The sequence below is a fragment of the Pelobates fuscus genome, chromosome 3, assembly GCF_036172605.1.
Source record: "Pelobates fuscus isolate aPelFus1 chromosome 3, aPelFus1.pri, whole genome shotgun sequence".
In the NCBI taxonomy this organism is placed as follows: Eukaryota; Metazoa; Chordata; class Amphibia; order Anura; family Pelobatidae; genus Pelobates; species Pelobates fuscus.
Window position 1 is genome coordinate 408,825 of NC_086319.1, and position 25,963 is coordinate 434,787.

The 25,963-nt window shown below is 44.7% G+C and overlaps 1 protein-coding gene across 5 annotated transcripts in view; it reads left to right on the plus strand.

Annotated features, from left to right (window-relative positions):
• The window catches only part of PTPRO (protein tyrosine phosphatase receptor type O), a 550,218-nt gene that overhangs the window by 151,648 nt on the left and 372,607 nt on the right, over positions 1-25,963 (plus strand). For all 5 annotated transcript variants that reach the window (XM_063446603.1, XM_063446604.1, XM_063446607.1 and 2 more), the window contains exons 9-11: positions 2,166-2,359; positions 2,556-2,667; positions 25,329-25,480. In XM_063446603.1, the coding sequence (XP_063302673.1) occupies positions 2,166-2,359; positions 2,556-2,667; positions 25,329-25,480 (458 nt within the window). The remainder of the gene's footprint in view (positions 1-2,165; positions 2,360-2,555; positions 2,668-25,328; positions 25,481-25,963) is intronic.

Here is a 25,963-nt window from a genome sequence, read left to right on the forward strand (position 1 = left end):
AGAAACCTAACAATATATACCCTTCCCACCTCAACAATATTAGAGTAACACGAACCAAGAGAGTCATGACGGCTTGGACGTCACCCAGATTAACAAGGTCTGCTTCAGGTGCTAGGGAACCAGGGCATTCTGACGACAAGTAGGCTACTGAAACAAACCAGTCCTGGACACGAATCAAGAACCTAGCCCTGCTTGAATGCTACTGCAACAGCAGAGAGTCTTGGACGTCACCCAGATTAACAAGGTCTGCTTCAGGTGCTAGGGAACCAGGGCATTCTGACGACAAGTAGGCTACTGAAACAAACCAGTCCTGGACACGAATCAAGAACCTAGCCCTGCTTGAATGCTACTGCAACAGCAGACCGAATGAGAGGGGCTACATGAATAATAATGTGTGAACTATGGATAAATAAGAGACTGTCAGCTACCCCAACACCAAAACAGCTGGTTACAAGTTGTTTGTACATCGTCAAGTGGAAGCTTTTGTCACAAATTGAATTAGATGGACTACAAAAAACATCAACCAAGAGCCCCGAGGTGGAAGAAATTTCCATACCTAAATCAGAGGGTTGCCAACCTGAATCCCTGCCCCAAGATTGCATAACAACAGATAAAGAAAAAGGATCCTAGAAAAGCTATCTGTCCTTAAACACTGGAAAAGGGCCACCAGACAACTTGTTATCTTAATGAGGCACTGTGCACCATCACCAGGCTCATTTATGCAACAACATTAATGGTCCTCCAGATGCTTGACTACAAGATCAGGCTCAAAGAGAAGTAATGCCTACCATGGTGACTACGAATTGAAGCAAAGCTAAAGACACAATGGAAGGAAGTTAGTAAGCTGGATCAACTTCAAAAAGGTGGAAAGATCACAGATAGATCCTGGCTACTGAGGAAGTACACAGAGATGACCATACCAGGGGCAGTGGAAACAGCTAAGCAAATACTGACAGCACTGGCAACCAGACTGAGCAGATACACCAGAGAAGCAGAAGCCGAGAGAATCAATGCCATGTTTACCAAAGACCCACCCAAGATGTATGCACAGCTGCAGGGTAACCACCACATCACCACCCAAGAAGCATCACATAACACCAAGGCCCAGCAGCTACTAGACTTGAAAGCAGACCACTGCATGCTCCCAGAAGGAGGTGTCCTTTTCCCTTGTAGAGAGCTGTGCTGTAGTATTCTCCAGATGTCATCTCAGCCGAACAGATAGTCAGAGGTGTAGTAGAGCTCTTACAAGAGCTAGTGATTAACGGTGAAGCAGGTTCCCAAAAGCAGGTTCCTACAAACACGAGACAAGGCTACGTGTTGAGGGGTAAGCAGAACTGATTTTTAATGGGGCCATGCTGGCCTTTTATGCACTTTTTCCCACAAGGTTACCACCCAGGTGGACCTTGTTGGGCACCTGTTGGGGTGACTGACCCATAACTGAGCTCCTATCCTAACAGTGACTGACCCAGTACTGAGCTCCTATTCCAGCAGTGACTGACCCAGTACTGAGTTCCTATCCCAGCAGTGACTGACAGAGTACCGAGCTCCTATCCCAGCAGTGACTGACCCAGTACTGAGCTCCTATCCCAGCAGTGACTGACCCATTACTGAGCTCCTATCCTAACAGTGACTGACCCAGTACTGAGCATATATCCCAGCAGTGACTGACCCAGTACTGAGCTCCTATTCCAGCAATGACTGACCCAGTACTGAGCTCCTATCCCAGCAGTGACTGACCCATTACTGAGCTCCTATCCCAGCAGTGATTGACCCAGTACTGAGCTCCTATCCCAGCAGTGACTGACCCATTACTGAGCTACTATCCTAACAGTGACTGACCCAGTACTAATCTCCTATCCCAGGATTGAATAACCCAGTACTGAGCTTATATCCCAGCAGTGACTCATCCAGTACTGAGCTCCTATCCCAGCAGTGACTCATCCAGTACTGAGCTCCTATCCCAGCAGTGACTGACCCATTACTGAGCTCCTACTGACTGACCCAGTACTAAGCTCATATCCCAGCAGTTACTCATCCAGTACTGAGCTCATATCCCAGCAGCACTGAATACTGAGTACAAACATTGATTGAACCAGTCATGGAAATGCTAGCCTGCGTTGCTGCTTACTGTAATGTGTTTTTTTTGTGTTTTTTTTATCTTACAGAGCCAACTGGAGTAAAGGATTTGGTGCTTTATCCTCTGGGGCCATCAGCCGTGGTTTTGAGTTGGACCAGGCCATATCACAGTGTATTCAGGAAATACATTGTTGAAATGTTTTATTTTAATCCAGTGATTATGACAGCCGAATGGAGTCCTTACTATGAAATAGCAGCGACTGTTTCTGTGACGGCGTCTGTGGTAACGTATCACAATGCAGTGACTGTAATATTACTGAATCTCGGGATTCTATCTTTACTGCTTCTTCTTATTGGCCTTGTATTATGAATATAGAATGATACATCACATGTAGTTATTTTAATTGGGATGCTTTACAGATATAACACAAGTAAACTAAAACTTAAATTGATAAACATATGTTTGTATACTTTTTCAGAGAATCCTGAATTTATTGCCGGCCTGGTATTACAACTTTAGGGTATTGATGGTAACTTGGGGCGAACCGGTACGCAGGTGCTGTGACACGGCCACCGTTAGCTTCATTACAGGTAAGTGAATTTCAACCCAATGCTTGTTCTAGAGATTTTACACATTTTAAGGTGATGGCACAAGCATTACGATGTGCTGTTACTCCTATAGACATTAAACATAGTCTACCTTAGGAGTTTGTTTTCGCTAAATTCATACCGATTTATGGGTAACAAATGGTTGGGATGCAATAATGATATATGCTCTTCCGTAAAACTAATTTCTATTAGTATTGAAAAAACATTGTTTTCCATGTATGTGTTATAAATTACAATAACCTGCTTTTATTTCTTATAATAACCTTACGGAACTGGAGCACGTAGATCTTTCTAGTTGTCTACATTTTTTTTTTTTTTTTAAATTCTTTATTTTGTTCAGTCTGCACGTATAACATAGTTACAAGAAACAGGTATTGACATGTGAGGAATAACAATGCAGATCACATTCAGATTGCGTCAGGGTAAAAGGCAGCAGACTGAGGTTTTTTTTTTTTTTTGGTAGTTATGCAAACTTAAAAGAACAAACATTATATTGGTATGGGGCCTTCCAGGGCCAGAGCAAGGCAAATATGTGAGGGAGTTAATGCCCGTTTGGAAGACAAGTCCCCTGCAGTACAACAGTACAGTATACAAACGTGTTAGTTAAGGGGTTAAGAATAACAGAGAAAAAATAATCGATTAAGATAAAATAAAATAAAAAATGATAAGTCATAACATACAGATGGCGTTGCATATCAGCATATATTCAAAGCATGGTTTAGAGTGCGGCTACATATGTAGACCTAGGAAGTATAGGAACCTGCTGAGGTATACATTCTTGGGGGTGCATGCATGTAAAGGAATGGCTACATCAGGTGAATACCGGGAAACATTAAAGGTAAAGACCGCGAGAGGTTGTAGCACTGTCCCTTGCGTTAACTTTATCCCTATCTCATGGGGTGTTTCTGTGGTGTCTTGCATAGTATTATCCATTCCTGGGGGGGGGGGGGGGAATGGTGTTAACATGAGCTCGGCCGTGTGAATCAAGGCTAGCCCTGAACCTTTAGTGCTTCAGCGGTTGTGAATACCCTGCCGGTCAGTTGAGAGAGGCGCTTCCCTGTTAATAGGGAGATGGTGTCAGCGACTATCAATTGAGACGAACAGTATGAGAAAAGGTAATACAAAAAAAAATTAAATATAATAACAGTTAACTAAACAAAATCGATAAGTCATTAGTTACGGTCTTTTGGTAGTGTTATACTACCCAGCTGCGGCCAGTCCCTTGCCAGGAAAGAAGGAATTTCCATAGGCGTTTAGGTGGGTCCACAACCTCCTCCGATTCTCAGGTTGGGTCCTGTGCGGTATTCGGCCGGTGAGATTGGCGTGGGACGAATTCTGTTATCCTGGTAGGGTTTAGGTGGGAAAGTCCCGTGGTCGTGGTTGCAGTACAGTCGATGATGCCCAGTTTGAGCAGGAGGGCCTCCAGTTCCAGATAGCTGTGCGCCCTGCAGGCTGTCCCCTGATAGGTGAGTAAGACCGCTCTCGGCGTACCCCAGCGGTACTGGATGTTCTTGTGGCGTAACTGTTGTAGGAGCGGCTGTAGGGATTTTCTCCAGGTGATGGTTGCGCGTGTGAGGTCTGGAAACAGTGACAGAGTCGACCCCTCAAAGATTAAGGGGGTTTTCCCTCGAGCAGCGTTCTGTAGAAGGGTCTTTTCTTGCATAGCTTGAAATCTAATAATCACGTCTGCGGTAGCCGCTGGGGGTGCCGACTTCGGTTTCGGGAGGCGGAACATCCCGTCCAGCCGTAGTGATTTCACCTGCTTAGGCGGCAGGAGGACTGCGGTCAGACGCCTGAAGTAGTGTGGGAGATCAGTAATGGTGACTGAATCTGGGATGCCACGAATTTTCATATTGTATTTTCTCCGCTGGTCCTCCATGTTGTCCAGCCTATCGGATGTGGCCAATTGTTGCCTCTGTATGTCTTCGATCCGCTGTTCAGCAGCGGTTAGCCTGGCATCATGGGTGCTTGTTGAGGCTTCCAGGAGGGTGATCTTAGCTGTGGCACCTTCCATCGCATTCTTGAAAAACGCCATGTCCGCAGCGATGTCTTTACGCAGGTCTGCCAACATGCTCTTGAGCAGATCCGCTGTCACGGGTGCTCCCGCCGGTGCTGGAACGGGTAGGCGATCGGGTGGCAAGCCCAGTGCTGGGCCCTTGAGTGGTCCCTCACCGATGTCTGAAGGGGTGCCATCAGAGGAGTAGAAGGAGCTGTCCTCTCCCAGCGCCATCTTTTGCCATGCGGCTTGCTGTGCGGCCTGCTGTGTGGTGCGCAGCATTTCTCCAATATCTCGGGCGGTAGGGCTTTTCCCTGGTTTGGGCTTTTTGTTTTTCCTGCCCATAGTTCTCACCTACAAGGGGTGTATAAATTTGTCTGGTCTCGGGTGTAATTTTTGCAATTTTTGTAAAGCGTTTTTCGATCCGGTCAGTGAGGAGCTCCATAAAGTGCGACCGTTCAGCTTCGTGGCTAGCTCCGCCCCCCTCCTAGTTGTCTACATTTTGCAGCTAACCAAGTTAAAACCATTTATCAATCATGCTTTCATAACCAAAAGTTCATTTTCTGGTAAAATTAAAACAGTTAAAAAATACTCGTGAGAGGGTGGAGTCTAACTGCTGAGCCGACGGGACGCATCTTGAAAAAACTCCGGGAGCAATGCCCTGAATTTAACAGTTTTATAGACTGAAGTTGTTCATTTCTTGCAAGCAGAACTCACAGTACCACTCTGAGCTTTAGCATGTATCAGCCTGAAGTGGCTGTTCCCGTCCGGTGGTTCTTGATATTGTTAAGGCTGTGGCCTACTCAAATGTGGCCTACCGTGCACCGCGTGGGGAGGCGGCCGATCCCCCAACCTGGAAGTGCCTGGCAATGGCAACCGCTGAGCAAGTGCTCTGTTACCCCCCTTGGACTGGTGACGGTGATCCCAGTCCCCACCAGGGAGGCGACCCATACCCAGCAAGAATGCAGGATCAATGACCCACTGGATCTCATTTCAAGGCTGGACCGACTCTTTGATCATTTCTGGTGGCAGCTGGAACACAGGATGAGTCTGTGCACCCCACTACAAACAAGCAACCACTCACATTGGCAACCAACTCCCCATCAGTAGTCCTCAGCGTTTGCTGTGAAGAAGGCCCAAACATGGCAGCGGGATGGGTAGCGAGGTTCTCCTAAACATAAAGCAGCACAAAGGAGGGTATAGCTGTGGACCAAAACTAGGTCTCCTCAAGATCTGGTACTGCAAGCACCCCCTTCCCTGACACATGCTCTGAGACATTGTAACGGATCGCCTGGCACCCCGACTGGGTACCTCCGTTAAAGGATGCTCCTAGCGTTTCCTGAGGACTCCAAGCACTCTGGCAGACACCACAATCACCGAACCGAAGAAGCATATAAATCCTCTCAAGCATGTGAATGCTGTAGACAGTTGAATAGGAAACCATACGAATAGGTTTACACTCCTAGCAGTCAAACTGGAACAGCATACAATAAATCCTCACCCAAGAATGAGACAACACTTCACTTTGAGGGTTAAAACAGGAACTCCCTGTACTGGCACATACAGCCTCTTTTATTCACAATCCACAAAACATAGTACTGCCCACAGGGTTTTGCAGAACAACCAATAAACACATTACAACACATACAATGCAAGTACAGCAGCCAATCAGACACAATGGGACAATAGAAACACACCCAGCATATTCCTCCCTTCTGCTTAGGAGATAATTGAGTCAATTACTGTATCTACTCAATTATCTCCAAGCTGAAAAGTTACACTTTTTATACATTTTTATAACTTTGTGAGTTATCATCGTACATACATAAAACTTATTTTAAGCAGTATAACTTGGGGACAAACATATCCAAAATTCACTTGAATAGGTTCGGGGATTTAACGGTTAAGTCGAAGGCCTTTGTTTTCACTTGCAAGCATGGCTTTTCCTGTCCAAACGTGTTCCCACTGGTTTGGCAGTGTCCCTGGGACAACACCCTGCTGGAGAACAATGGATCCGGGGGTGGGGAAGAGGAAGTGTCCAAAAAGTTTCAGTATGTCCATACACTGTTTTTAAAAGGCCACAATAAAAGTCCATTCACTGTGCTTAAAGGGTCAGTAGCTGCACAATAAAATACAATATGCCCAAATATTGCATTCCACAGTACAAATTTACCAGGGGCCATAGTCAGCAGGTAAGAGGCGGGCAACCAGGCTTCTCCAGTTCACAGTGGCGAGGTTGGTTCCGCCACAGACGTCAACTTCCATGAGGGCTTGAAACACCTGTCCACAGTGCTGGATTGTGCTCTGCCCGTTGCGGGCATAGGATGACGGGACCTAGCTACAAAGCACACATGGTCACTCACCCTTTCATTACTCTGGTGCGCACTTCCCTGCTGTCTGTATTTTACTTTTGATCTCTTGTCTTGGAGTCTGACCTTGCCTGATCTTTCCTGCTCTCCTTGCTTCAATTATTGGGGGGCTTCCTGGGGAAATAAGCTTGATATACTCCTATACTTCATATGCCTTGTTTGTAAGAATTGTGCAGGTTTCTCTTATACCAATGCTTTACTGTATCTGCTCTTGAAGTGCTTGCTCTTGCTGTCATGGCAGTATAAGCTTGTTTGTGTCATGGAGTAACACTTCAGGGTTAAGCACTCAGCATTGAGGAGCCTGACTCCGCCCCCCTCTGACACAGCTCTGACAGTATTTAGGGAGACTGGGCCAGAGGGAGGGTGCTTGGTGATTGATTGTTTGAGCTAACGTGTGAGCTGCCTCCTGGAGCTCCACAGGCTCAGCTACTGGGATCTACTTCCACCAGACAAACCCTTCCAGCCTTTAAGCAAATGCAAGGATTGCTGCAAGCCATAAAGGATTACTGGAGAACGGATACTTTGCTACTTTACAAGTGGAACATATGTCTGGACTATTGGAGGACTACCCATATAAACCTTAAGTATAACTTTCAGCTATTTGCCTACAATATCATTTATTCTATGAACTGTTTCTTGCATTGCAAATACTTCCATTGCTACAAGTTACTAATCTCATGAAGGACAACTCCCATCATGCTTATTCACTATGAACTGTTCTTGCTTTGCAACTATTCTCCGCTAATTGATTATTGTTCCTATTGAAGATTATTCTCATGAACTAATGTTACTTAATGCATCTCTGAAGAAATACTTAATACTGAACTTTGTGTTGTTGATTACTTGCACTTCTTCTTATTGGATTATTGCCTAAATGCAATTCATTTAAGTTTAACTCTTATTAAAACTTCGGTTGAATCAAGTTACCAGTGATTCTCTCTTTTCTTAAAGCTACAGTATTGATACTTAAGGATTCTCCATTTCTTCACTATTGTAATTAGGGAGTGTAGCGGAGAGCTGATTTCTCGCAGCTATTCTCCACTTTAGATCCAAGTAAGGCTCAGGAACAAGTCATTAGTAAATCCACAGCAGAGTTTCCAGCAGGTAAAAAGGTACAGAAATATCCCCACAGCACTCCCAATAACTGGACGACACACAGTTTCAGGAGTAGAACTGACAATTGTTTATTTCAGGGTTTCTTATAAAGCCTGCTCCCATGCAAGGGAGGGAACTACAATAATTATGACAGTGACCAATGCAGGGCTTGTTACCTCCCACACATCTCCTCCCCTCGGTGTGAGTCATAATCCCCTTAACTTGTACAGGACTTTACCCCAAACTTGGATGTACCCCTAAACCATCACATATCCTCAATATTAGGGTACCGCTAGGTAGCCCTGATCTGGGTGAATATAATATCCAAAATTCACCCAGATCGGACCGGTGGTTCGGCAGTTACCAGAAGGTGAAGTTTGACCGACCGCACACGAGTTGGTATCCGAAAAGGGTTCCACGTGAATGGGCCCTGCGGTCGGTCTCCGTTCGGCAGATAAAACAGACATTTCTAACAGCCATCCATACTTTAATCCACCCAGATAGTGATTCCCTCATTCGGTACTTTGTAACTACCGAATGGGGATTTGTTAGGACTCTCCGTTCGGTAGTTACGGAGCTCTGGAGGTCTCAGCGGTGTTTGGTTGTCTGAGTGTCCGATTTGGGTTCCAGACACTCGACGACACAACACCGCTGAGATTTTCATGCGTAAGATGGCCGCCGCCACGTGTACGCATGCCGAATGGCGGCCACCCCGATACAATGTTAACTTGTGGTTTTGGAGAGAATGGGAACCTTAATTGTTGGCACACTTCTCTCCGGGGTGGTCCCTCCGTTCGGTAGTTTCCATAAGTATATAGTACGGAGGGAAACTACCGAATAACATATAATTCACACTTTACATACATGAATAGCAATTCAACACAGGTAAAATTATAATGAATATAGTCACACAGGCAGTTTGCAGGACAGGCTTACGGCGTTCCGCTACACTGCTCCCCCTTGCCCACAAGCCGGCATACACAGTCTGATCCCACACGGATCGGCTTGGGGATGACCGGGGTGCTCACGGATTATTTCTCCAGATCAGTTTGTCGTGACAACCCGTCGGCGTTTCCATTTTGCTTACCCGGGCGGTATTGAATGTTAAAGTCAAAGGGCTGCAGCGCCAAACTCCAGCGCAGCAGCCTGGCATTGTCCCCAGCCACTCGGTTCAGCCAGACCAACGGGTTGTGATCCGTGAGCAAAGAAAAAGCCTGTCCATACAAGTAGGGTTGTAATTTCTTTAAGGCCCACACCACAGCTAGGCATTCCTTCTCGATGGCGGCGTAGCTTACTTCCCGAGGTAAAAGTTTGCGACTGATGTAAGCCACGGGGTGTTCTCCGCCATCGGCCCCGACTTGGCTCAGTACTGCCCCCAATCCAAACATAGAAGCGTCTGTGTGGACAAGAAAACGTTTAGTTGGATTGGGAGCGGCCAAGACAGGGGCATTAACAAGTGCATCTTTCAAGTGTTGGAATGCCTGCTCACACTCCGGGGTCCAGGTTACTTGGCGGGGAAGGTTTTTACGGGTCAGGTCAGTGAGGGGTTTGGCCAGGGCACTATAATTGGGCACAAACTTCCGGTAATACCCTGCTGTCCCTAGGAAGGCTAATACCTGGGTTTTAGTTTTCGGGGTAGGCCACTGTGCTACTGCCTCTACTTTGGCTGGTTCCGGCTTTTGTTTACCACAGCCCACTCTGTGGCCCAGGTACTGTACCTCGGCCATCCCAATGCTACATTTCGCTGGCTTTAAGGTCAAGCCAGCCTCCCTGATTCTGTCTAGAACCGCTCCTATATGGGCCAAGTGTTCCTGCCAGGTATCGCTAAATATGGCAATATCATCGAGATACGCGCAGGTATAGTCTTGGAACCCATCTAGGAGGCGGTCCACCATCCGTTGGAAGGTAGCCGGCGCGTTTTTCATCCCAAACGGCATGACCTTAAATTGGTACAAGCCGAATGGGGTGACAAAGGCGGACTTAGGGATGGCGTCCGGGGCCAAGGGAATCTGCCAATACCCTTTACACAAATCAATAGTGGTAAGGTATTGACCCCTGGCCATCCGGTCCAGCAACTCATCTATCCTAGGCATCGGGTATGCGTCGGATACGGTTTTCTCATTCAATCTCCTGTAGTCCACGCAAAAGCGGGTCGTGCCGTCCCGCTTTGGTACGAGGACTACGGGAGAGGCCCAGGGGCTATCGGAGGGTTCAATGACTCCTAACTGAATCATCTCTTCAATTTCCTTGCGCATATTCTCCCGTACCGCTTCAGGGATGCGGTACGGAGTCTGGCGCATGGGAAGTTGGCCAGGGGTTTCTACTCGGTGGATAGCCAGAGGGGTGTATCCAGGTACATTAGAAAAGGTCTCCTGCTTTTCTTGCAGTAGTTGTTGTACCTCGATACGCTCCTGTGGGCTTAACCGATCCCCCAGTACAACTGCTCCTAAATCTCCAGCCATCTGTCCGTCCTCTAACAGATCGGGGAGGGGTAGGCTGTCGCCTTCTTCAGAGGTGGGGGCGCAGATAGCTGTCACCTCCTCTGATCGCTCTTGGTAAGGCTTCAGCATGTTCACATGGATCATGCGTCGCCCCCCATTCCCTGCGCAGTGGCCGATTATATAAGTGGTGTCACACCGTTGCTCTACCACCTTATAAGGGCCTTGCCAGGCGGCCTGTAGCTTATCGTGTCGGACAGGTTTTAAAATTAAAACTTTCTGTCCGACCTGAAAGCTACGGTCCCTGGCGCCTCTATCGTACCAGGTGCGCTGACGCGTCTGAGCTGCCTGTAGGTTTTCCTTTACCGTTTTTGTGAGAGCTTCCAGGCGATCTCGGAGGGCCAACACATATGGTACAATAGGGGTGCCGTCAGCGCTACGGTCTCCCTCCCAGTGTTCTCTAATCAAGTCCAGGGGTCCCCTTACTCTCCTCCCGAAAAGCAGTTCGAAGGGAGAAAATCCCGTAGATTCCTGCGGCACCTCCCTGTAAGCAAACAGTAAGTGCGGCAGGAATTTTTCCCAGTCCCGGTGGGTCTCTGCGAAGGTTCGGAGCATCTGTTTTAAGGTGCCATTGAACCGTTCGCAGAGCCCATTAGTCTGGGGGTGGTACGGGGCACTAATGATGGGCTTAATCTTACAGAACTTCCAGAGCTGTTGGGTGACCTCTGCCGTGAACTGAGTGCCCTGATCCGAGATGATCTCCCTGGGTAACCCCATCCGGGAGAAAATCTGCATCAGCGCCTCAGCCACCGTCTCTGCATGGATATTAGTTAAGGCTACCGCCTCGGGGTAGCGAGTGGCGTAGTCCACTACGGTCAAAATGTACCGTTTGCCTGATGGGCTAGGCTTTCGGAAGGGGCCTACAATGTCTACTGCAACCCTATGAAAGGGTTCCTCAATTATGGGTAGGGGGTGCAGCTTTGCCTTACGCTTATCCCCCCTCTTTCCTACCCTCTGGCACGTATCGCAGGTATTACAATACCTGCGCACCTCCTGGCTAATCCCTGGCCAGAAGAAACTTTGGGTCAGCCGATATCTGGTACGGCTGACCCCCAAATGTCCGGATAGCGGAATATCGTGCGCTATCCGGAGTAATTCGGTTCGGTACCTCTGCGGTACCACGAGCTGTCTTGCAGTTATGGGTTCTGACCCCGCTATCTCTTTACTCGTTTCTCGGTATAATAACTGCCTGTCCCATACAAATCTTTCCCCCTCCGCCCCAGGTTGGATAGAGGTGACCTTGTCTCGATATACTTGTAAGGTAGGGTCAGTGATCACCTCGGCTACAAACTCGTCAGGAGGGGCCCACGGCATACAGTCTAGGGAAGGGGAGGAATCTCTTACCTGGACCTCCGGCAGTGCGTTGTTGTTGTGCTGGGTGCGGGCCTGTTGCCTGGTGACTACTGGGTGTGCTTCTTCAGTAGTTTGTGGTTCAAAGGCGGAGGTGAGTTTGCCCAGATCATTCCCTAGGACCACCTCAGCAGGTAATTGCGGCATTAGTCCCACTTCCACATTCCCAAACCCCGCACCCCAATGCAAGTGTACCCGGGCTGTGTCTAGCCGATACACGGCTCCCCCTGCAACCCTGACAGCCACAGTCTTATTCAGTTTGGCTTTGTCCGAAACCAAATGACTTTGCACCAGGGTGATGGTGGCTCCCGAGTCTCTGAGCCCCTGCATAGGCTTCCCTTCCAGATACACGGTCTGCCTATGGTGTTGTCGATTATCCGCCTGTGCTTGTAAGGGATTGGCCTCATGCAGCACTTCCCACTGTTCCACAGTCGTGACTGGAACGGCAGAGCTGTAGGGAAGTGGTACCTCATCTTGGTAGTGATGCGCGGCTGCTCTCGGTGGTGGTGGTGGAGGCCCTGGTCGGATCCAGGTGTTGCGGTCTCTAGACTGTGGACACTCCCGTTGGAAATGTCCCCACTTCTGGCATCGGTGGCATTGCACAGAAGCAGGTGTGCGGTATCTCTGCTGTGCTGCTGCTGGTGCTGGTGGAGGGAGTTGTCTTGGTGGGGGTTGAGGGTTAGGAGAGAAGGAATTCCCCCCTGGTGGCCGCATGGCAGGTTTGGTACTCACTGCCTTGGTCTGTCTGCGAGCGTCCATAAAATCATCTGCCTTTTTGGCAGCCTCGGTGAGGGTGGTGGGGTTACGATCCCTCACCCATTCCTGTAGTTCTGAGGATATCCCCTCATAAAACTGCTCCAACAGCAGCATTTGTAACAAGTCCTCCATGGACCGCGCTTTACTGGACTGCATCCACCCAAGAGCTGCCCTTTCCAGTCGGCAAGCCCACTCTGCATGCGAATCTTTGTCCGCCTTTTTCAATTCCCTGAAGCGCCTCCGGTATGCCTCTGCTGTTATTGCATACCGGGCCAGGATAATTTCTTTTACCCGGTTATAGTTCCTAATTTCAATATCAGGCACAGTGCGGTAAGCTTCAGCTGCCCTTCCTGACAGCCGTCCTGCTAATATGGGTACCCACTCTTCCCTTGGTATGTTATGCAGCGTACACAGTCTCTCAAAGTCTTGGAGGAAGGCATCTATATCCTCCTCTGCTTCCACATACGTTTTAAAAGCTTGATAGGGAATTTTGGGCTTACCCTCTTGTGCCACAGCTCCTGCTGCACTTCTTTCCGGTGTTTGTGGTCTCCTGTTTCTCATCACAAACTCCTGCACCTCTGTCATCGTTTTAGAGATGATCTCTGTTGGTGGGTTTTCTCCATAAAAGGCCAGTCTGAATTGTAAGTGCCTTTGGAACTCTTCCTGTTCTGTTTCAGGTCTTTGTTCCGTGGCCTGGACCTCTTCTGCTCTGTACTCTGCCATTACTTCGGTGATAAGCGTTGCTTTGGATTTGCTGCTGGCAGAACCACCCTTCGCTTCTAGAAGGTCTTTCAATGTGGTTCTCTTTAGCGTGGAAAGGTCAATCTCCATTAATCCTTGTTCCTCTGTGAGTCTGGATCCCAGCGCTGCCAACCAATGTAGCGGAGAGCTGATTTCTCGCAGCTATTCTCCACTTTAGATCCAAGTAAGGCTCAGGAACAAGTCATTAGTAAATCCACAGCAGAGTTTCCAGCAGGTAAAAAGGTACAGAAATATCCCCACAGCACTCCCAATAACTGGACGACACACAGTTTCAGGAGTAGAACTGACAATTGTTTATTTCAGGGTTTCTTATAAAGCCTGCTCCCATGCAAGGGAGGGAACTACAATAATTATGACAGTGACCAATGCAGGGCTTGTTACCTCCCACACATCTCCTCCCCTCGGTGTGAGTCATAATCCCCTTAACTTGTACAGGACTTTACCCCAAACTTGGATGTACCCCTAAACCATCACATATCCTCAATATTAGGGTACCGCTAGGTAGCCCTGATCTGGGTGAATATAATATCCAAAATTCACCCAGATCGGACCGGTGGTTCGGCAGTTACCAGAAGGTGAAGTTTGACCGACCGCACACGAGTTGGTATCCGAAAAGGGTTCCACGTGAATGGGCCCTGCGGTCGGTCTCCGTTCGGCAGATAAAACAGACATTTCTAACAGCCATCCATACTTTAATCCACCCAGATAGTGATTCCCTCATTCGGTACTTTGTAACTACCGAATGGGGATTTGTTAGGACTCTCCGTTCGGTAGTTACGGAGCTCTGGAGGTCTCAGCGGTGTTTGGTTGTCTGAGTGTCCGATTTGGGTTCCAGACACTCGACGACACAACACCGCTGAGATTTTCATGCGTAAGATGGCCGCCGCCACGTGTACGCATGCCGAATGGCGGCCACCCCGATACAATGTTAACTTGTGGTTTTGGAGAGAATGGGAACCTTAATTGTTGGCACACTTCTCTCCGGGGTGGTCCCTCCGTTCGGTAGTTTCCATAAGTATATAGTACGGAGGGAAACTACCGAATAACATATAATTCACACTTTACATACATGAATAGCAATTCAACACAGGTAAAATTATAATGAATATAGTCACACAGGCAGTTTGCAGGACAGGCTTACGGCGTTCCGCTACAGGGAGTTTACAAGCTGCAGTTGAGTTCCAACCCAAATCACCCCTGGTAGCGTAACAGAATCACCCAGCCCAAAAAATGGAACCAGCAGAAGTGAATTCCCAAATTACCTCATTAACCCATAGAGTTGAAATACTCACACAAGGCATGCAGGATTTGCAAATTGCTAATGAAAGACTTCTTTCTTATATTAGAGAAATGCAAAATAAAGTTACACATTCTTCAAGTGACCCTGCTGTCTGCAATCCTGAAAAATTTTATGGAGATCGCGCTAAAAAGGCTCTCTCTAATTCATTTTGGAATAAACCCTATCCACCTTTGCGCATATCTACTAAACCCTTGCAACCAAGTGAAGCTATAGAAGTCGGGTTTATCAGGGGACCTTTATCTATAGAAGAAAAAACAAGAAGAAGAAATTTAAATCTCTGTATGTACTGTGCTTCTAAAGAGCATCTTTTACAAGAATGTCCTCTTCTAAAACGCGCTAAGGAAGGAAGGCTTACAATTAATACCGCAATTCTGAAAACACTTCCCTCTTCATGTTCTCAACAGTTTGCTGTACCTTTAATTTTACAATGGGACAAAGAAAGAATCAAGACTGAAGCTATTATTGATTCTGGAGCTACAGGGATATTCATAGATTCTTAGTTTGTTGAAACCAATAAAATTCCTTTTATGAAAAAAGCATCTTTTGTCTCCATCAGAGTTATTGATGGATCTTTAATTCCCTCTGGTCCTATAAAAAATGAAACTATTCCTATCAGGACAATTGTCAATAATAACCATTCAGAATTTCTTGTTTTTGATATAATAAAATCTCCTCTTTTTCCAATCATCTTAGGAATCAACTGGTTACAGACTCATAACCCCTTCATTCGTTGGAATCCCTTCTCTCTCGCCTTTGACTCAGAGTATTGTGGGGATAATTGTATCCCACGGATTCCTACACTTCATTTGAGTCGAGGGAAGTTAGGACCTGGATCTCGTAACAAAAAAACTGATGCTCTTTCCAGAATTCCATTTGATCCTGCTTTAGAAAAGAAAACCTTTCCAATATTATCAAACGATAAAATTATTGGACTTACAACTACTATATTGGATGAACTGAAACAATTATCTCACAAAGAACTTGAGCTACCTTCTACTCCTAAATTGTTCAAAAAAGATGGAATCTTTTATTTCAAAAATAGAATTTACATTCCTCCAAAACTCCGAAAGAACCTCTTAAAATTAATTCATGATTCTCACCTTGCTGGACATCCTGGAATAAAAAAGACACTTAAACTCTCTACTAGACAATATTGGTGGCCTCGTCAAGACAAAGCCATTGAATGCTATGTTAAGTCTTGTCCAGTATGTCAAAGGTCAAAAGTGGAACGTCATCTTCCTTATGGATTATTGACTGGATTGCCAGTACCTGAAAGACCTTGGCAGTCTATTTCCATGGACTTTATGCTGGAACTCCCACCTTCTCAGAAATACACCACCATCCTTGTTGTCGTAGACCGTTTCACAAAAATGTCACATATCATTCCTTTGACAAAGTTACCTTCATCCTCTGAACTTTCCAAAGTTTTCATTGACAATATAATAAAATTACATGGATTTCCTGAAGAAATAATCTCGGACAGAGGTTCTCAATTTACTTCACGTTTTTGGAAGGAAATGTGTTCTTCACTTCAAATCCAACGTAAACTTTCTTCAGCATACCATCCACAAACAAATGGCCAAACAGAACGAGTCAATCAATGTCTGGAACAATACCTTCGTTGTTACTGTACATATTTACAAGATGACTGGAGTAATTGGTTACCCATGGCTGAATTTGCCTACAATAATTCCATACATACAAGCAGCAAAATGACGTCATTCTTTTCAAATTATGGATTCCATCCCTCCTTGTTCCCTGAAGTTCCCAAGACAACTTCTAATCCAATGGTTTCTTCTCAAAATATGGAAATGTCTTCATTGTTCAAGCAATTAAAGAAAAACCTCGAAAGTTCTATGTCGTTATATAAAAGGAATTATGATAAGAATAGGAGAGCTCCTCCTACATATAAAATTGGTGACACTGTTTGGCTATCTTCAAAAAATATTTCTACTAACCGTCCTTCTAAGAAACTAAGTCCTCTTTTTCTTGGACCTTTTCAAATTGAATCCATTGTTAATGAAAATGCTGTAAAATTGAAACTTCCTCCATCACTTAAATTGCACCCTGTTTTCATGTTTCACTCCTAAAGTCTTTTCTGCCAGATCCCTTCCATAGGGAACAATTGTGGAAGCCTGACCCAATTGAAGTAGAAGGAGAATTGGAATATGAAATAGAGAAAAATCTTGACTCCAGACTTCATAGAGGTAACTTACAGAACCTTAATAAATGGAAGGGTTATGGAGAAGAAGATGACACATGGGAGGATTCCTCTGAAATACATGCATCGAAGTTGATTACTGCCTTTCACAGGAGATACCCTCATAAACCGAGGTAATAGCACACGGAGAGTGCTCCTTAGGTGGGGGGTCCTGTCATGGAGTAACACTTCAGGGTTAAGCACTCAGCAGTGAGGAGCCTGACTCCGCCCCCTCTGACACAGCTCTGACAGTATTTAGGGAGACTGAGCCAGAGGGAGGGGGCTTGGTGACTGATTGTTTGAGCTAACGTGTGAGCTGCCTCCTGGAGCTCCACAGGCTCAGCTACTGGGATCTACTTCCACCAGACAAACCCTTCCAGCCTTTAAGCAAATGCAAGGATTGCTGCAAGACATAAAGGATTACTGGAGAAAGGAAACTTTGCTACTTTACAAGTGGAACATATGTCTGGACTATTGGAGGACTACCCATATAAACCTTAAGTATAACTTTCAGCTATTTGCCTACAATATCATTTATTCTATGAACTGTTTCTTGCATTGCAAATACTTCCATTGCTACAAGTTACTAATCTCACGAAGGACAACTCCCATCATGCTTATTCACTATGAACTGTTCATGCTTTGCAACTATTCTCAGCTAATTGATTATTGTTCCTATTGAAGATTATTCTCATGAACTAATGTTACTTAATGCATCTCTGAAGAAATACTTAATACTGAACTTTGTGTTGTTGATTACTTGCACTTCTTCTTATTGGATTATTGCCTAAATGCAATTCATTTAAGTTTAACACTTATTAAAACTTCAGTTGAATCAAGTTACCAGTGATTCTCTCTTTTCTTAAAGCTACAGTATTGATACTTAAGGATTCTCCATTTCTTCACTATTGTAATTAGGGAGTTTACAAGCTGCAGTTGAGTTCCAACCCAAATCACCCCTTGTAGCGTAACAGTTTGTTATTATATGCACAGCAACAACACAAAATTAAATCCTAATGATATTGTAATGCCCATAGAGAAAGATAAAGTATGTGTACAGCTTATGTCGAAGTATCACTTTGTAACAGCTATATTTTCAGAATGTACACATTCAGAAACATTACAGAAAGGTTTATATTGTATCAATGGGGGTCCACTAATAATACATATACAAGGAACTCAAGTTAATATATCGAAGAGTCCTGTACAAGAGATAGATATCATGCCTATTCAATTAAATGTTTCACAAACTAATGAGTTTCCATGGAGAAAGTGGGCAGATGAGATTAGGAAAGACAAGGTATTATTCTATTCATTGCAAAGACAATTGAAAGATACAGAAATTTCATTTTAACATGAACAGGGTAAATTAAAGGTGATAGAACATGAATAGTCAGTTGTTTCAAGTTCCTCTTGGTGGATTGACTCAGTTAAATGTACAAACACACTTGCTAAATCATCTGTAGGATCAGCAATTTTTTACAAGTAATTATGCAATGTGGAATTAGAAAACTGTATATACTCGTAAATGAAAAGGTTAAACAGAGGGAGAATACACTAAGGTACACTAAGCTGAGTAGTACACCATACTTCCAAGGAATATCACATACCGGATAGCTATGAACACATCTCTTCTTCTAAAAAATATAAATAGAGTGTACAGCAACGGGTGCATGGTGCTAATGCTATAAAAATACCTGGGTGGAATCCCCAAAAACCACATCCAATAAAATCATGAATTATAAATACAATATGTGGAGCATTAGGGTCATATCTGTAAAAAAAAAAAACACAAGAACTGCAAAAAACAGTGTAATGTTGTCTATACAATAATCATTTATTAATGGTGCCAATGATAACACTCACAAGCATAGAGCCAGTCAGAAACATGTGGCTCACATGTACAGCGCAGTGGGACTATTACTGGGATGTCCCCATCCTTCTTCTCTTTGATTCCTTGTGGACTCGTGTTAGTGACAGAAATGGATGATGGTAGAGGGCTCTTGCAAAAAGGTTCTTTATTTATTTCAATTAAGAATATAAAAAAATCAAAAATCAATGTACATACAGTAAAACCGAATTGGATGTCCAACAGGGTAAAAGAGTCTCTGGCTAATGCCTAAAAAGTCCGATACACATTTCATCCTTCAACAGGGGCTTCCTCAGTCAGTGTGATGTCTCTAGGTCTCCTGGCGTTCTTATAAATGCCCACTAATGCCACTCTTCTGGTCTGCCATTCTGTATCTGGAACGCATTGTGCGCTCCAACTCGTGATAACGGAAGATCTCCAGGCGCGCCTCTCACGCGTCACTGGAACGCATGATGTGTAGCAATGCGCACCATCTCCACAGGCATGCACAAGGCAGCATCATCTGTGCCTCTTTCTCTTGTATTTCAGGTCAGAAAGTCTTTCACATATATCTCTTCTTATACCCAATGAATGTGATAGAAATGTGATTTGAATGTGTTAAAAATGATATATGAATGAACAGGTAAATACCATTGTGACAGAACACCCTGTCACTGAAATACTGTGTTCACATATTATTCCCTGGTTTGTTTGTCAAATACAGGATTCACATAAGTTTTCCCTGTTTTCTTCGGCAACCGAACAAAACCACGAAATCCACTTGTTATACCTCCCATATTTTGTATGCTTCATATCCTCGTTGACCCCTATTGACACATTCATAACCGATTCACACCTCAGTTTTCTAAATGTACGGCTGGGTGGCTGCCGTTTGTATGCACGAACATGTGGGAACTAAGTTGGTGGCCATCTTGTCGCACGAAAGCAGACAGTGCTGTTCGGTCGTCAAGTGCATGAAACCAAAATCGGACACTCTACTTTCCCGAACACCGCTGAACTTCTATCATCACCTGCTTTTGTTTCTTTACATCTTAGAAGAGCACTGTTCGGTGAAATTTTTGTATGGATTAGGGGAACAATCTCTACATACCAGCTAAGGCATACATTTTGGTATTTTGTTCTCTTTTGTACTCCCGAAAGAGACAGACCGCTGCCACCTTTCTCCTGGAACTATTTTGGGCAAGAGCCAACACACAACCAGAACGGAGAAAGGTACCTTTTTCAGCTTTCAAAAATCTCCAAGAGATGGAGGATGAAATTGATGGGTACCTTGCTGATTTTGAAATACAGTGTGCCTGAATGGATACCAATCCTGGCTGAGGTGTTTTAAGCTAGACCAGATGGATAAATCCATCAGTATTACAGTGTCAAGGAGGCTCTGCTAATCAGGTACGCTGTCACTCCTGAAGCATTCCGCAGGAGGTTCAAGGAATTGAGGAAGCAGGACAAAGATTCCTATGCCGATTGGGCTTGCCACCTCCACAGAACTGCCTCCCACTGGGAGCAGTGTCGGGAGAAAATGTTCTACAGTTTTTCCTCATGGAACATTTTTTTTTTAATCTGTTAAACCCAGAAATAAGAGAGTGGTTCTGCGACCGTATACCGCTTACGCTACCTGAAGCTGTTCACCTGGCGGATGAGTATACAGACACCCGGAAAACTGACCGACAACCGGTAAGGTCCACTCCCCAAACCCAAGTTATGACCCCAGTGATCTTCAACCAACCCCAATTTCCTTACCGAGGACCACTCAGGTATCAACCAGTCCCACCAAAGACAGAACATTGATGCTTCTGATGCCAACAGCTAGGACACGTCAGAAGCAATTGTCCTCTAGAACTCCCAAGACCATCGTGGGGGCATACCAACCCGGCACCACCAAGGGGAACAGCTCACTGCCTAGAAGCAGAGTCTATACCTGATGAATCCTGGAGGGTGTTACATGAGGCCGACCTAGTTCAGGCTGCCACACTGGATAACAGGCAGCAACATAGACAACTGGTTCTTGTAAATGGACAAACCGCTAGAGGATTGAGAGATACCGGAGCTACCCTGACCTTGGTGCAACGCCACTTAGTGCGGGACAATGAGCATACAGGACAATCGGTGGCTCTTAGGGTAGCTGGAGGAGCAATATATTGACTACCCACTGCCCACGTTCACATTGATTGGGGAGCTGGATCCGGGACTGTGAACATGGGGATTATTAAAGGTTTGCTTGGGAATGATTTAGGACCCCTTACTTCAGCCTACATCACTAAGGACCCTGCTGGAACTCAATCTGTAACTATGTGTCTTCAAATCCGGGCTGCAGAGGCTAGCTCACGTACCAAAGAGATCCAGGTAAGAGATGACCCCTCGACTTTGACAATAGATTTGGCCCTGTTAGCTTGGTACACCCCAGAGGAGTTTGAGAGGGAGGCACGGGAAGACCCCACACTACACAAGTATAGGGCCCCGGCAGACACAGAGCAAGGGGGTTTAGAGAAGGAAAGGTTTATTTGGGAACAGGACCAGTTATATAGGATAATCGAGATGCATACTAGTGGAGCAGCCCCATCCCAGAGTCGCGAGCTTGTAGTTTCAAGGAAATACAGGCTGGAACTTCTCTGGATCGGACACAATGTACCTTTAGCAGGACATCTGGGCATATGCCGGACGTCTCATAGAGTGGCACAGAACTTCTTTTGGCCGGGAATCTCTAGGGATGTTAGACAGTACTGCCAAACCTGTGATACCTGCAAGCGAGTAGGTAAGAACGGAGGCCACCCCAAAGCTCGGCTGCAGTCTATGCCAATCATTGAGGAGCCATTCAGTCAAATAGCAGTCGACATAATAGGACCCCTAGCCAGGCCCAGTCCCTCCTTGAAAACATACATACTTACCAGAGTGGACTACGCTACTTGCTATCCCGAAGCAGTAGCACTTACTAATAGTCAAGCAGAGACAGTAGCAGATGCCCTGGTCCAAATATTTTCTCGGGTAGATTTCCTCAAGGAGATACTCTCAGACCAGGGTGCACAATTCACAGCAGACATTACTCATCAACTGTGGAAGGTATGTGGAATAAAACCCATACTATGCTCTCCGTATCATCCCCAGACTAACGGTCTATGTGAGCAGTTAAACTGTACCCTCAAGCAAATGTTTAGAACCTTTACCGCCGCTTGCAGAGATTGGGAGAGGTTCCTACTGCATCTCTTGTTTGCTTATCGAGAGGTGCCGCAGGAATCCACTGGGTTTTCCCCTTTTGAGCTACTCTATGGGAGAAGGGTACGAGGTCCACTTGATCTCATTAGAGAGCACTGGGAATGGGAAACAGAGCATGAGGGAACCTCCATAGTGCCATATGTACTAGAGCTCCTAGACCACATGGAACAGTTGGCTAAGATGGTGAAGGAAAACCTCCAGGCAGCTCAGGGGTGACAGAAAGTATGGTACGATAGGATAGTTTTCATGTGGGACAAAAAGTGCTAGTGCTAAAGCCAGTCCGACAGGAATTACAGGCAGCATGGCAGGGCCCTTACAAAGTGGTGGAGCAACTCTGCGATACCACTTATGTAGTAGCCAGCTGCGCTGATGAGAGAATACAATGCTCCTTTCACATTAATATTTTGAAGGAATACCAGGAAAGGCAGGAAGATGTAGCAACAGTATGAGCCCCAGCCTCTGACGGCCAGACAACCTACCCCTACCCGATCTCTTGGAAGGAGACACCCAAACAGATCTCATCAGTCAAGTTCAGTTAGGAGACCCACCAGGCACGTCAGTTACTAAAAAGTAAGCGACAAACATTTCCCAGGAACCCGGGTACACCACTTTTGCAATGCACAAAGTGGAAATCCCAGGTCAAACCCCACTCAGACAACCCCCCCTACCATGTGCCTGAAGCAGTACGAGAGGGAATGCGGAAGGAAAAAAGGCTTCGCCTGTAGTCCTCTAATTGAAGTGGAATGGAACTACCCATTTCTGTGTGGACTATAGGCAAATAAACAATCAGACTGTTACCGACGCTTACCCTACGCCCCGGGTGTATGAACTTTTGGATCGCATAGCCAGGGGATGTTATCTGACCACAATAGATCTATGCAAAGGATATTGGCAGATTCCCCTGGCCCAGGAGGCTATCCCCAAGTCGGCCTTCGTCACACCCCGTTTGGCTTGTACCAATATCGAGTCATGCCATTCGGGATGAAGAAAGCCCCAGCCACCTTCCAGAACGTGGTGGATAGACTCCTCGATGGCTTACAGGATTTTCCCTATGCGTACCTGGATGACATAGTGATCTTCAGTGATTCATGGGATCCATGTAGGGACAGTGCTGGACAAAATCAGAGCCGCTGGCCTGACCTTGAAGCCAGACAAATGCAAACTTGGCATAGCAGAGGTACAATACCTAGGGAACCGGGTGAGGTGTGGAAAACAATGACCCGAGCCTGCCAAAATTTAAGCGGTCGCCAACTGGCCCACACCCCATACCAAGACCCAATTGATGGCGTACCTAGGGACAGCTGGGTATTACAGATGCTTTGTCCCTGACTATAGTGCCATTGCCATTGGCGGTTATAAAATATTATAGATTTTTCTGTACCTGAGAGATAATTGAATGATAGTTTTTTCTAACGCAATTATCTCTCAGGCACAGAGGATCTTGGGAGATAAGACCCTGTATTTTTGTTTGAGAAACCCCATGTAGGGATCTATGCATAAAAGGCCCTGTGTGGCCCCTAATAAAGTCAGTTCACTCCCAGGATTCAGTCTCGACTAATGTCTGTGAGAGAACGCTATACCTACTCTGGCATCCAGAATTAGAATCAATAAAGAAATCACAGGCATCTCGATTCGTGAAGTTGAAAGCAAGGCTAGCCTTTACGTGGATGACATTCTGTTAACATTGACACATCCAGAATCCTCATTGAAAGCCCTTCTAAAAGAGACAGACTTAATATACCTAAATCGCAAGCTATGGGAATAGAAATTAATGAAAATAGAATGACTTCGCTTAAACATTAATTTTCTTTCATGTGGACGGACAAACATATAGACTACTTAGGAATTAAAATCCCAAATAATCTATCACAGATAATTGATCTGAATTATCAAAGCCTATTAAACAACCTAACTACAAAATTAGGAGAATGGAAAATGGGAAAATTGAATGTTATTAAATCCTAAATCCTACCCAACTGGCTGTAATGTCTAAGATTAATTCCACTTTAACTTCCAATCTAATTTGCTAAACAATTTCAAAAACAAATTGGAAATTTTATATGGTCAAAGAGCAAATCCATATTTTTAAAAATATATTACATAGAAATATATCTAGAGTCGGTATGGGCTTTCCTAACCTAATGCATTATAGTCGAGCTAGTGCATTAATGCATGTACATGCTCTACATTCTCATACAGCTAAATTTGAACACTGGTTCTTTATTGAGTAATATCTGTTGGACACGAAGGATGACGTATGGATGAACCAAGAATGAATCAAATATAAAATTACCCAATCTCAAGGGACCTTCGTCCTTTTTGGTCTATACTAAAAAATAAGATTGGACTAAAAAATAAATTAATAACACAAACCCATATAGAAATAATAGAATAGAATATTCCAGACATGAGAGAGCTGGATTGGTATAAGAACAAAGACCTGAAAGATTTGTATGCTGGATCTTATTTTAAATCTTTTGAACAACTTATATCGGAATTTGAAATTCTGAATAAAGATTGTTACAACTTGATCCGCAATTATTATATTATAGGTCATGTCTTTAAATCGACAAATCTAAATTCGTTTGAAGTATTAAAAAAAAATAAAAATTCTCTATCACTTTAAAAAATGTACTTAAAAAAATGCCAAAGACTTTTACAATCATTGGATAGAGAAAGTAAATCAAGAGCTCAGATTGCATGGTCTAAAGACCTAAGAATATATATATCAGAATGGGGAAAAGGCTGGTACAATTGGCGAAAGTTACCCACTGTCTAAATATTTAAGAACTACAATACAAAATATTGCTCAGATGGTAACTTATCCCCACTAAATGACAGAAGGGGGAAGGACCTAGGGCCACAGAGTTTTGTCTTTTGCAATATGTATGTTTTGTACATGGGACTTAAATTTATGTCATACATTTTACCGCCCTAAATGGTGGAAAAAACTTTGCTACGTATAAATAAAACACTTGTATACATTTTGTATTGCATTTATTGTGGAAACATAGATTTGTATTTTGATATAATATTTATAATTATTTTCAATGTACATTTGCAATAGATGTTAACTTTATTTCTTCAAAACAGTCATAAAAATATTTATACAAAAAAAAAAAATGGTATTTATTTAAAGGTTAAACTAATAGTCATGCGCTCACCAAGTCCTTTAGAATGTCCTGTTTCTCAGAAATGATTGCCGACACATAATTCCGGTTTGTTTGGTTATGACAGCACCAGTCGCCCCTGAAGTCATTAGTGTGGATTATATTAATAGGCTACTTTATGTTGCCTGGACATACGGAGATAACGCAATCGATCTTTCCCATTCAAGAATGTTACATTGGCAAGTGGTGGCAGAAGGAAGGAAAAGAATTAAAAAAAGTGTAAGTTTGAATTCTTTACATTTTTAAATATATGATGCAAAGTATGATAATATAAATAAATAAAAATACAACAACCACTAAAAAGGTGGACAAAACATTCCATGTGCAAATGTCCTTTACTCAGAGTGACCCCTACCTTCTTTTTAATTTATGTTGCTCTTAATCTCAGAATATATGGTACATGTGTGTGTTAGAGAGCTCCAATGTGTATATGTAAAGTGTGCACTGTGTATATGGCTATTGATGAACCCAGCAGTCTGTATTCTGATGATCTGTGAGTGGACACTGTGTATATGGCTATTGATGAGCCCAGTAGTCTGTATTCTGACGGTCTGTGAGTGGACATTGTGTATATGGCAATTGATGAACCCAGCAGTCTGTCGCCTGATGGTCAGTGAGTGGACACTGTGTATATGGCAATTGATGAACCCAGCAGTCTGTATCCTGACGGTCAGTGAGTGGACACTGTGTATATGGCAACTG